This window comes from Gastrolobium bilobum, unplaced genomic scaffold, assembly GCF_033153095.1.
Source record: "Gastrolobium bilobum isolate Gb01-03AN ecotype WA unplaced genomic scaffold, APGP_CSIRO_Gbil_v1 utg11829, whole genome shotgun sequence".
In the NCBI taxonomy this organism is placed as follows: Eukaryota; Viridiplantae; Streptophyta; class Magnoliopsida; order Fabales; family Fabaceae; genus Gastrolobium; species Gastrolobium bilobum.
This window is the reverse complement of record NW_026895834.1, coordinates 70551-83544: the sequence shown is the minus strand read 5'-3', so window position 1 is coordinate 83544 and position 12994 is coordinate 70551. Positions and strand designations below refer to the sequence as shown.

General features: G+C 35.0%; 1 protein-coding gene across 2 annotated transcripts in view; it reads left to right on the top strand.

The window, feature by feature from the left end:
- LOC133296272 (AUGMIN subunit 3-like) overlaps nt 1-3185 on the top strand; it is a 39556-nt gene extending 36371 nt beyond the window's left edge. For both annotated transcript variants that reach the window (XM_061495218.1, XM_061495219.1), the window contains exons 17-18: nt 865-960; nt 2903-3185. In XM_061495218.1, the coding sequence (XP_061351202.1) occupies nt 865-960; nt 2903-3034 (228 nt within the window). In that variant the 3' untranslated portion in view covers nt 3035-3185. The remainder of the gene's footprint in view (nt 1-864; nt 961-2902) is intronic.
- The last annotated feature ends 9809 nt before the right edge of the window (nt 3186-12994 follow it).

Below are 12994 nucleotides of genomic sequence, written 5' to 3'. Positions count from 1 at the left end.
TAGTTGCGCACCAGGTGCTTGCGCGCGCAACTAACTATTTTGCCACGTGGCATCATCATGGCCGTTCATGGCACCTACTATTTGATTGTGAATTTGAACTCATATTGATAGGAATACAGAAAAGGATTATGACCTTTTAGAGGATAGAAAGAAGGGGAGAGAGGACTAGAAGATTATAACATTATAGTATAGAACAGCACAGACTTCCAAGATGGTGCCACATGGCAAACTCCAGTTAGTTGCACACGTACCTGGTGCACAACTAGTTGCGTATGTGGTATCTGCACAACTCACGAAAGCTTACCACGTGGTAGTTGCGCATGCGGTTTGTGCGCAACTAGGTGCACATTAGGTGTTTGCGCAACTAGGTGCACGTTAGGTATGTGCGCAACTGACTGCATTAGTTGGGTAAAATGTTTAAAAATAACATTAATCCGGTAATTTTTTTTTCTTAAAATGCAATTATATGGTTTTTTTTGCCCATATAACCACAGGTGCTTTTCAATTTTTTTTATAAACAATTTAGTTAATTACTTTTGTCATGTCCATTAAACTAACAGCATCCAAAGTCCTTTCTCACTATCTCACTCGGTAGAGTTTTTTTTCAAAAAAATTAAAGGTGTTATACGGTTATACCTTTGTCAGGTTTTAAGGGAATGAATCACTTTTCAGATGGTGTAATTGTGAATAATGTGTTGTTTGTCGAAGTAAAGTAATTTGACGTTCTGGCTACATTTCTGAGCAATTTGGAGCTTCTAGATTATGTCTGGATCAAAATAGTATAAAATTGGGAATATCAATTTTTTCACTTTTTGTCTGTGTTCTTATTTGACATTTGTCTTGTTTATCTATTGTCTTATTTAGCCATTAATGAAAGAGCTTGATGAAATGGAAAAGATTAACGTGAAGCTGTCTGCTGCTGTGGAAGAGGTGACCCTGGAGCATGTCAAGAAGAATGAGGTAATGTTACTTTAAGGTTCTGTCCCCTTTGATTTGTTCTACTCACGTTAAAATCTTTTTGCAAGCATTAGGGTCTTTCATCATTTGTGGGGTGTATAACCTGAGCTTTTTCTTCGTGCCATCAATGTTTTCCCGGCGTCAATGATTTCTTGGAATAGTCCTGTTCATAGGGTTGCTTCTACTTGATTTCAATTTGGTGAATAATAAGTGGAAATTTTATCCAAGCCTACTATAATGGATTAAAAATATAATCATTAACAAGTCAAATACAGGTGCATAGTTTAGAATTTATGTTCATTTTAACATTATTTATTAAGTGGATTTTGTTCTTTTAGTGACAATTCTTTCATAATTTTTAAGCCTTGTCCTTATTCCTCGTGCCATTCCTTAATCCTTACCATGCTTCTTATGGATGAGGGGTGATCTTTTTTGAAGTGGAGTTTACATCTAAGAGCTTCACACTTGAGGAAGGCTCAGTGAAACACAAGCAACAGTATAATTATGAGAGATATCATTTATGTGATGCATCCAGCCCTCTATAATAAAATTGAGTCCTATTTACCAAAAAATAAAAAATAAAAAATTGAGTCCTCACTCTTGACAGTGATATAATCTCCTATTATCCTCTCTTAAGACATTTGACTTCACTATTGTTTAGCACTTTTTTTATGCTTTAAAAAACACAAATTATTAATTTCTTTCGAATTTCCTTTTTTACATTAAAATTTCTTTCTTCTTTCTCCCCAAATCTCAGTTGTTTATACTCGCAAAATAATTTCTTTGAAAATTTTCTTTTCACCTTCAAAATTTATTTTTCTTCTCAAATCTCAACTATTTATACTCATTAATTCCTTTTAAAATTTTCTTTGTACATTGAAATTTGTTCCTTTGTGACTGAAAGGTCACAGGTTCTAATTTGGAAAACAGCTTTTTTGCAATTATATACAGGTAAAGATTGCTTACAAGGATTGCCTTAACCCCACCCTTGCTAGTCAGGGTTTAATGGAGAGTGATTTTTACTGAAATTTGTTCTTTCTCTCTTAAATCTTGAGTGCTCCACTCTTTCAAATTTTAAATTCAATTTTTTTTTAATTAACTATGCGTATCTTTTTTATGACATTTTCTTTTATGCATATCTTCTTTCAAGTTATTAGTACCATGGAGGGGTAGATCAGTTAATTGTATATTCAAGACAGTCCTTTTCAATCATCCCCCCCCCCTCTCTCTATATATACAGGGAAAAAGAAGAATAATGTTGTAGGAAAATTGTTATGTTATAGAGATAGGGATTGTGGGACCCACACTTGTTTTGTGTGGGTCCCACAATCCCTATTTCTATAACATAACTCAACAACTTTCTTACAATATTATATTTCTATTTTCCATATATATATATATATATGAGGTAGGATTCTTTGACACCAGTGTCAAATTTGAAATTTAACACCTCATCTGAGAGCCATTAGATCAAAAAAGATCAATGGTGTCACATGTTTACAAATCAGAGCCATTGATCTTTTTTGATCTAATGGCTCTCAGATGAGGTGTCAAATTTTAAATTTGACACTGGTGTCAAAGGATCCTACATACATATATATATATATATATATATATATATATATATATGGGACAAGATCCGTTTACAAACTTTTTTGAATTTTTTTACAAATTACACTATCTTCTCCCGGGAGAACATAGTGTAGTTTGTATTCTCCCGGGAGAATATAGTGTAGTTTGTAAGAGTTTGTAAACAAAAAAGTTTGTAAATATAACCTGCCCTTATATATATATATATATATTTCTTATTCTATTGAATATAAGGGTAAAATTGTATATAAAGATTGTCCTCATCCTTACCCTCGCTAGTCGAGGTTTAACGAGGAGTAGTTTTGGTTTTGTTTCTACTTTGTTGACTGAAACTTATATGCATTGTGGCATCCAGATTGTGAAACATCATTCACAAGAAATTGGACTTCAAAGGCGAGTCTTCGTTGATTTCTTTTGCAATCCCGAGAGGTTGAGGAGCCAAGTTAGGGAACTGACTGCTCGGGTCAGAGCCTTGCAGATATCCTAGCAATCCTAAGCACTCTTTTCTATTTTATGTTCTCATTTATTATCATTTTTCTTCTAAGGTTGTTTTTATTATTTTTTTCCTATATTTTCTCCTAGTGGGAATGTGCTATTCTTTGTTTATATGGATGTTTTAACTTTCAAGCGCGCGCGCGCGCGCACATATATATATATATATATATATATATATATTTGCTGACTTGTGTATAATATTATATTAGAAAGTCATTAATACTACAGCTTCTTCCCACCTGACCCTTTGTTCTCATCGTTTGATACTGTTTACAAGTCAACTGAGAAATCTTCCATGTAATCGGTTTGCATCGGGTTCATCGGTTCAATAACCGGTTTTTAAACCACTGGTTTGAGGGCCAATGTTGTATTAGCCTTATACTGAACCATGTCAGATTATATAATCTTCAGGAGATGGTGTATGATCCATTTCTCTTTTATTTTGCTACTCAAAAGAGGAACTAAAGAAGCATGGCATGTTAGCTGAACTGTATCTGACTATTTCCTCTACATGATCTAGGCTTATTCTTGGGTTGAATACGATTCATAATCCTTTTATTGCTAACAATTGTGCGAAATAATAATTAGTATCTTAGGGTTTGTGCATGGATGTCCATTACTAGCCCATTAGACGAACCACGTGGGCGCAGCCACAGTGGAATAGATGACGGTTAGAAGCTAATGGAAATTGCCTAATAGGTTATTAAATTGCATGCCATTATCAATATAAATATTTTGCTTTATATTCTTTATAAAATCATTGTGAAATATATTCTTACCCCACTCCCACTTCATATTTGCAATTTTGTTTATAAATTAATTGGATGGTGTTCTGTCTTAGATGATGGATTGAGTGTTTAATGCATGGTCTGAAATGGAGTGACCGGGTGGTAGTTTGAACTTTGACTTATTTATTATTTTATCCTATTATGAGAGTGAATCACATAAAACATTCAAACCACCGATCCAGAATATCTTATGTACTATTTAAATCCCTCAAACATAGGCCAGAACAGAATGGTTACAATAAAATAAATTAAGGACTTATTTGATGGATATGATAGGATAATGATGGATAGTATAAGAGAGATATGGGCGTGATAAGCTCATATTTTATACCATATTTGATATGCATGTGATCCGCGACTAGATAATGTTATATTATCCTATCTTATGTTTGATAAGGACCAGACAGTATATGTATATAGTATAAATAGATAAAAGTATCTTTTATAATATTATTTATATAATTTTTTAGATTTTTTCCTTGGGATTTATTTTAAATCCTTTTGATTTATTTATACACAATAACCTACTTTAAATTATTAAAAATTTTAAAATCTAAATTTTATAAAATATATTAAAATACAAAAAATAATTTTAAATAATTTAAAGAAATGGTTATGATTATACTAAAAAAAGAAATGATTATGATTAAAAAATTTCTTAGATAATGTTATATTATCCTAACCTATGTATGATATGGACTAGGTAGTACATGGATATAGTATAAGGAAAATAATAGTTTTATGTTGCATAAGAGTTATCTTATGACATACTCCCATAGATATTTTGTGTCAATTTTTTTTTTCTTTTTAAATTGTGGATCCACATATTTGTGTCACCTACATGAGAGTACTATCTTATGTTACATGAGATTAGTAAACTCCATACTATAAATAGACAAAAATATCTTTTATAACATTATTTTATATAATTTTTTAAATATTTTCCTTGGGATTTTTTTTAAATCCTTTTGATTTATTTATACACAATAACCTACTTTAAATTATTAAAAATTTTAAAATCTAAATTTTATAAAATATATTAAAATACATAAAATAATTTTACATAATTTAAAGAAATGATTATGATTTATAAATTTTCTTCGCCTCCAAACTCGTTGTCCACTATTAGCATATAAAATGCTTTCATCTATTGCAGCTCTATAAGAGTGCATAAGTACATGTGTATGCCACACCTGATTACTCTCGCTAGGTTGTTACTGATTCTGTTACTCAGTTATTTGAGATAATGCTACTCTATAAATAGGACACTACGGTGTAGTTGTAAAGCATCTTTGAATATATCACTTTCTGTATTTTCCCCAAGCTTTCTAATGGATCTACTCTACTTTCTCTCTCTCTTTCCTTACACATCCAATTCTATTATGGTATCAGAGCCTTCTTTCTGAAGGCCTGGTCCATAGTGTGCTCAATCATAGCTTCCACAGTAGCTTCTTCTCCAGCAGACTCAGAACCTTCACAAGTTCACCATCGTTCACCATTGCAAGAAAAGTCAAGCATGGAGAATCGAGCAATAGAAATCAAAGGACCACAACTATTCAATCAACAGATAACTGTGAAGTTGACAGAAGAAAACTATCTGTTCTGGAATCAAATTGTTGAACCTATAATTACTTCTCATCAAATGCATCGCTTCCTAGTGAATCCAAAGATTCCACTGCAATTTCAGTCAGAAGAAGATCGGATCAATGGAGTTCAAAATCCAGCATATGTAGATTGGATAACTCAAGATTCAATGCTTCTGTCGTGGCTTCTTTCAACTATCTTTGAGTCAGTAGTAAATGAGATCCTTGGAGTAAAATATTCACATGAAGCTTGGGACAAAATTCACAAGCTATTTCAAGGCATGATGAAATCCAAAGCAAGACTTCTGCGCTCAGAACTTCACTCAATCAAAAAAGGTTCGAGAACAGCAAAAGAATTCCTCTCTCGTATCAAAGGTATTTGTGATTCACTCAGAGCCATAGGCAGTCCAATAAGTGATGAAGAACGAACAGACATTGTGCTTGGAGGTTTACCAGTTGAATATGTTGCTTTTATTGCTACTGTACATGGACGTGAAAATCCATATTCTGTTGAAGATCTTGGTATTCAATTGTTAACTCATGAACAGATCCTTGCTAAACAATCTGAAGCATTGTTTTCAGATTCAGCTAATATAAACCTTACGCAACATGTGAATAATACTGGAAAACAGAATGTTACAGATAACAATGGAAATAGTAGTGTTGCACTTGCTTCTGTTTCAAATGATCAAGAACAGAGAACAGTTTTCAATAACTCAGATCGCTCATATCCTTTAAACAGAAGCAGAGGACGTTATGGAGGACGTAATAATAGATGAAGAGGTCGTTATGGAGGTAGATCGAATATGCAATGCCAGTTGTGCTACAAATTTGGACATGATATCCATACATGTTGGTATCGGTATGATGAGAATTTTATTCCTACACTTCAGCCTCCTACTAACACATCTCAGATGTTTCCTCAAATGCAAATGAGTCAAGTGCCTCAGCAAAGTCGTTCATTCCATTATGTTCGACCTCAGAATGTGCAACCACAAGCTATGGTTGCTACTCAATCTGGATCTCTACCTACTTCTGCCTTGGAATGGTATCCAGACTCAGGTGCTACTCATCATGTTACCTCCAATCCAATGAATCTGATCCAAAGCCAGCAGCTTAGTGGTACTGATCAAATAATGATAGGAAATGGCCAAGGTTTGACAGTTACAGCAGTTGGTTCCTCTCTTTTCCCTTCACCTCTTGATCTTCACACACACTTACATCTCAAAAATCTCTTACTTGTGCCTTCTATTATGAAAAATCTTGTTAGTGTTAGTCAATTTGCAAGAGATAATTCTGTTTACTTTGAGTTTCATCCTACCTTTTGCCTTGTTAAATCACAGGAGTCACACAAAGTTTTACTTGAGGGAACTCTTGACTCAAGTGGTCTCTATAAATTTGACAACATCCATCTACTGCCAAGTTTCTCAACTCGTGTCTCACCAACTGGTCATCATCATTGTCACAGTACCAACCCTGTACAATCCTTGACTTCCATTACTCCTCTTTGTAATACAGCTTCTGTTACTGTACCTTCTGTTACTGTACCTTCTGTTTGTAACAATGTTTCAGTTGATAATAATCCATCTAGGGAAGTAGGAAACTCTGTGTACTCTATGTGGCACTGTCGATTAGGACATCCACACAAAGATGCCCTTAAATCTGTACTTTAAGTCTGTAATACACATATTAATAATAAAACAGTTGAGGATTTTTGTTCAGCCTGTTGCATTGGTAAAGCCTATCGGTTACCCTCTTTTCCTTCAAATACAGTTTACAACAAGCCCTTTGAACTCATTTATAGTGATTTGTGGGGCCCTGCACCAATGAAATCTGTTATGGGATACCTGTATTACATCTCCTTTGTGGATGCCAACACTAGATTTACATGGATATACCCCTTAAAGAAGAAATCTGATGCTCTTCAAACTTTCAAGAATTTTCACTCGCTTGTTAATACTCAGTTTCAGCTACCAATAAAATCAATCCAAACTGACTGGGGAGGGGAATTCAGGTCTTTCACACAGTACCTTCTCCTTCATGGTATAAACCATAGGATAATTTGTCCACACACTCACCATCAAAATGGTGTTGTTGAACGTAAGCATAGGCACATTGTTGAAACCGGTTTAACCATGCTGTCATCTGCTTCCTTACCCATGATGTATTGGGATTATGCATTCATTTCAGCTGTGTACCTTATCAATAGGTTGCCCACTGCATCTTTAGATTTTCAGGTCCCTTATACAAAGCTCTTTAGTACCTGTCCAGATTATAAAATCCTCAAAATATTTGGCTGTTCCTGCTTTCCCTTTCTTCGACCTTACAATAAACACAAGTTGGAATTTAAATCCCAAGAGTGCATTTTCCTAGGCTATGCTCCAAACCATAAAGGCTATCTATGTCAGAACCCAGATGGCCGCATCTATGTGTCTAAAGATGTCCTCTTCAATGAGAATCGTTTTCCTTTTCCTTTGTGGGACACCAAATCCGAATCTCCTCACTCTTTTTCACCTTCTCCTTCTCTGTCTTTCAGTGTTTTGCCAAGATATAATATTCACCAAGTGGCTCCATCTACTGCTACCAATGCAACAGCCTCGCAATCTGACTCAACTGCTCCCCTTGACTACAGACTTGAGGTCCAATCTCCCTCTCCTTTACCCACTGTACCAATTGTCACACCAGTACATGACCAATCTGTTTCTCCTTTACCTACTGCATCAACTGTACCACCTATCCATATGTCATCGCCCTCTACTCCTGTCATATCTTCTAGCTTATCTTCTGACCAGCCCTCCTCCTTCCCTCATACTGATCACTCTTCTTCCTCTGTAACTACTTCACTGTCCGAATATCAACCTTCAATTTCCATCAGTCCTTCTTCTTCTGGTTCCCCCATTATTACCAGGTCCAAGGCTTTAGCCAGGTCTCTCATTCTTCTCACTCACATGGAACCCACCACTGTTAAACAAGCCTTGGCCAGCCCACAGTGGCTGCAAGCTATGCAGGCTGAATACAAAGCTTTACAAGCCAATAAAACTTGGCATCTTGTATCTCCTCTCCCAACAGACGAATTATTGGATGCAAGTGGGTTTTTAAAGTCAAAGAAAATTCAGATGGGACTATCAATAAGTATAAGGCAAGGCTGGTTGCTAAAGGGTTTCATCAACAAGAAGGTTTTGATTACACTGAAACCTTCTCTCCTGTTGTTAAACCAGTAACAGTGAGAATCATGCTCACTCTTGCTCTTACTTGTGGCTGGACTCTAAGGCAACTAGATGTCAATAATGCCTTTCTCAATGGGGATTTGATTGAGGATGTCTATATGCAGCAGCCTCCAGGGTTTGAGTCAGCTGATAAAAAGATGGTTTGCAAGCTGGATAAAGCCCTTTATGGGCTCAAACAGGCTCCTAGAGCTTGGTTTGACAAGCTTAAGCAAGCACTGCTTCTCCTTGGTTTCAAATCCAGCAGCTGTGATCCTTCTCTGTTCCTATTTTGTCGAAATGGGAGATGCATCTACATCTTGATTTACGTAGATGACATTATTGTCACAGGAAATGATAGCTTATTCATCAAACGACTCATTACTGACTTGAACTCTCAATTTGCTCTGAAGGATCTTGGTGAATTAGACTACTTCTTGGGTATTCAGGTCAAGAGACATTCCTCTGGTCACCTTTCTTTGTCTCAATCTAAATATATACATGATCTTCTGGCTCAAGCTAACATGTCAGAAGCCAAGAGTATTGCTTCTCCTATGGCTACTGGTTGTAAAATGACAAAGCATGGATCCAATTATTTTGAAAATCCCTATCATTACCGATCTATTGTTGGAGCCTTGCAATATGCTACAATTACTCGTCCGGAAATCAGTTTCTCAGTAAACAAAGTGTGTCAGTTCATGGCACAACCTCTTATTGATCATTGGAATGCTGTCAAGCGCATTCTGCGATATCTCAAAGGGACTGTTTCTTATGGACTTGTGCTTCAACCAGCTCAACCACATTGTCCTTTCTCCCTCACAGCTTTTTGTGATGCTGATTGGGCTACCGATCCTGATGATCGCAGATCTACCTCAGGTGCCTGTCTCTTCCTTGGGCCTAATCTGGTGAGCTGGTGGTCCAAGAAGCAAACGCTGGTGGCTAGATCAAGCACTGAGGCTGAGTATCGAAGCCTGGCTATAGCTGCTTCTGAAGTTTTGTGGATTCAATCCCTTCTTCGTGAGCTCTGTGTTCCCTTGTCTACTCCCCAAATTTATTGTGACAATCTTAGTACAGTTGCTCTTTCTCACAATCCCGTTCTGCATGCTCGAACCAAGCACATGGAGCTTGACATCTTTTTTGTTCGGGAGCGGGTTATTTCTAAGGATCTTATGGTCTCACATGTTCCTGCAGCTGATCAATTAGCTGACACTCTCACAAAGCCGTTATCTGCTCCCTTATTTGCTGAGTTTCGTACCAAACTCAGAGTAGTGGATATTCAGTTACTCCACTCCTTATGAGTTTGCGGGGGCATATTAGCATATAAAATGCTTTCATCTATTGCAGCTTTATAAGAGTGCATAAGTACATGTGTATGCCACACCTGATTACTCTCGCTAGGTTGTTACTGATTCTGTTACTCAGTTATTTGAGATAATGCTACTCTATAAATAGGACACTACGGTGTAGTTGTAAAACATCTTTGAATATATCACTTTCTGTATTTTCCTCAAGCTTTCTAATGGATCTACTCTACTTTCTCTCTCTCTTCCCTTACACATCCAATTCTATTATCCACGACCCTTCTTTCGCATTTGTGGCACCATCTTGCAAAACAAATGCATAAACAAGTTCAATATGCAAGATTCAAAATTTTCAAATTCCTTCTACTTGCGAGTTTACGCAAAAGCTCAGACTCCATGAATTTCAAGCTCTTATCTCTAACTTCTATAGAAAATTGAAGCAACAATTTTAGAAAGAAAAAAAAAACATTTGACAGAAAATTGTAGAGGAAAAAAAATGATTTTTATTTCTCATAATTATGTGCATTTTATCAGTAAACAAACATAGATTAATAGGAGAAAAGGAAAATTATAGGTAGAGTGGTAGATAGAGTGATGAGGTTAAAGTGCATAGCCATGGCCGTTGTGGTAGCGTGCTGTGTGTTGTTTGCGTTATCTGAAAACTTAACATGATTCTAAAATTTAGCCTCAAACAAGCATCTTGGCAACGACATGGCGATTGTTGACGGTGACAGAGAGGAAGGCAGCAACGGAGAGGGATTGGATGTTGCAGGGTTTGTCGAGAAGAAGTTGACGAGTCCTAGGAGGATGATAACAATGTCGACTATTTCATAGGGGAGACAGTGGAAGAGGATGAAGGATGGGGGAAGAGGAAGAGAGTGTGATGGCAAGGAGGGAGGGTTTGAGGCACATAGAGAAAGAATGATATAATCGGTAAAATAAGAGTTAAATTTTTCTATCCTATCCTATCAAATTGTAACCCAGCTTCCTCTTTAGGATTAATTATCAGATTCATAACAAGATAAGTTTATCTCATCCTGCACCAAACAACTGATAAAGATAGGATATAATAGTATATCCTATCCCTTCTTAGGATTAATTATCATATGCATCAAACATGCCCTAAAGTTATACAAGAAACGATTAGATAACTATAACAATTAAATAAAAGTTTTAAACTAGGAGAATAAGTTAGAATTTTTTTGGCTCTCTCTAACATTCATAATTCTATTGCTAATCGAATTTATCTAAATTAGTTGAACCTTAATTTTTTGATATCTAAACCCTTTAAATCAACAGAAGATTCCTCACACTGCCAATAGAAGCATTAAGTACTATATATATATATATATATATATATATATATATATATAATCAAGATTGTATAAAGGTTATGCTTATCCATTGGTTATCAAGCGACTTTGTGATATAACACTCATTTCAAGTTCATACGCCCTATTAAATGATGGTAGCTCAGTTGACACATTAAAGCTGAGTAAGTGGGGGGGAGTGAGAGGATGTATTCAATCCTTCCCAGTACTATTTTTGGGAGGGGTTTAAAGTTTAATCCTGAATCCGCCACGAATAAGATTGCCTCCCGTCGAGGATATATGTGGTTTATAAAAAAAAAAAAGTTCATATGCCTAGATCCCTCCAAAGCATACAACTTTTGGATCGATCAACGAGTGGCCAGTTCCAAGAAGCATTAAAAATAGGGTAAATCACTCAATAGGAAGAAAAAAATATTAAATGAAAAATCAAATCATTCATAACAAAATTCAATTGGGTTTTATGTACCCTAACTCATAAATTAAGATAAATGTTAAGGATGAAACAATGTAATAAATAAAAGGGAAAAAGACTTCTCATGTTAAATGAAAAGTCTCTTCTCCTACCAACCTTACTTCGATGTCCGAGTCAGTCACTTTTTTATTTTTTTCTTCAAAGTGCCGCCCTCCTCTTTCTCTCCTAGTAGGAAGGTTTCCACTTCTCATGCAATATAAGAAGTTGCAAGCTCTAAATAAAATTATGGATTAGAAAAAATTTATACTAGTTCGGTTAAATCACTATGCCTACGTCAATTCCCCAACAAAATATATAGATTTTTATAGCAATAAGTATTTTTTCTTCACCTAAACCTCTTTAAACTAAAAAAATCACTTGATTAATACTAGGTTAAAATAATAAAAGTAAGATTTTTGGATTTTCTTGATAGCAAATAGTGGGCAGATATGATATACTTTTGTGTGATATAAATATTTTTCATTTAAAAAAGCATAGAACTTAATTTTTTTTTTATACATGTTATTTGAATTTTTTACTATCACATTATTATCATTTTGACGGGTCAATCATCATTAATGTTTATAAGGACCGTTTTTACAGGGTAAATCATATTCTACAATCGTATTCCGTCTTTAAAAAGTTTTGGATTCTCTCGTTAGTCAATTAAGTGAATACATTCAATATATGCAAAGATATAACTTATACACAGTTTCAATAGTCAAATAGTGGATACATAAAATATACTCGTGTCGTGTGTCATATATATATATATATATATATATATATATATATATATATATATATGGAGTAGGATCCTTTGACACCAGTGTCAAATTTAAAGTTTGACACCTCATCTGAAAGTCATTAGATCAATAAAGATCAATGGTATCACATGTTTACAAATCAGAGTCGTTGATCTTTTTTGATCTAACTTCTCTCATATGTGGTGTCAAACTTTAAATTTGACACTGGTGTCAAAGGATCCTACTATTATATATATATATATATATATATATATATATATATATATATATATACGGCTTATCGTTTCTCAAGCCGCTTGAGATAGCTTTATCTCTGACTACTAAATTATAATCGTACAAAGATGGATCAATGGTGATAAAGGAAGAGAGAGAAAAAGGGAATCATAACCATTCAAAGGTGAATCAATTAATATAAGGAAATAAATAAACAAAACAACGTAGTTTTGTGATGGCCGGAGATAAACTTATCTCAAGTTGCTGGAGAAATACTTTTTCCATATATATATATATATACTTTACTCGCTTGAC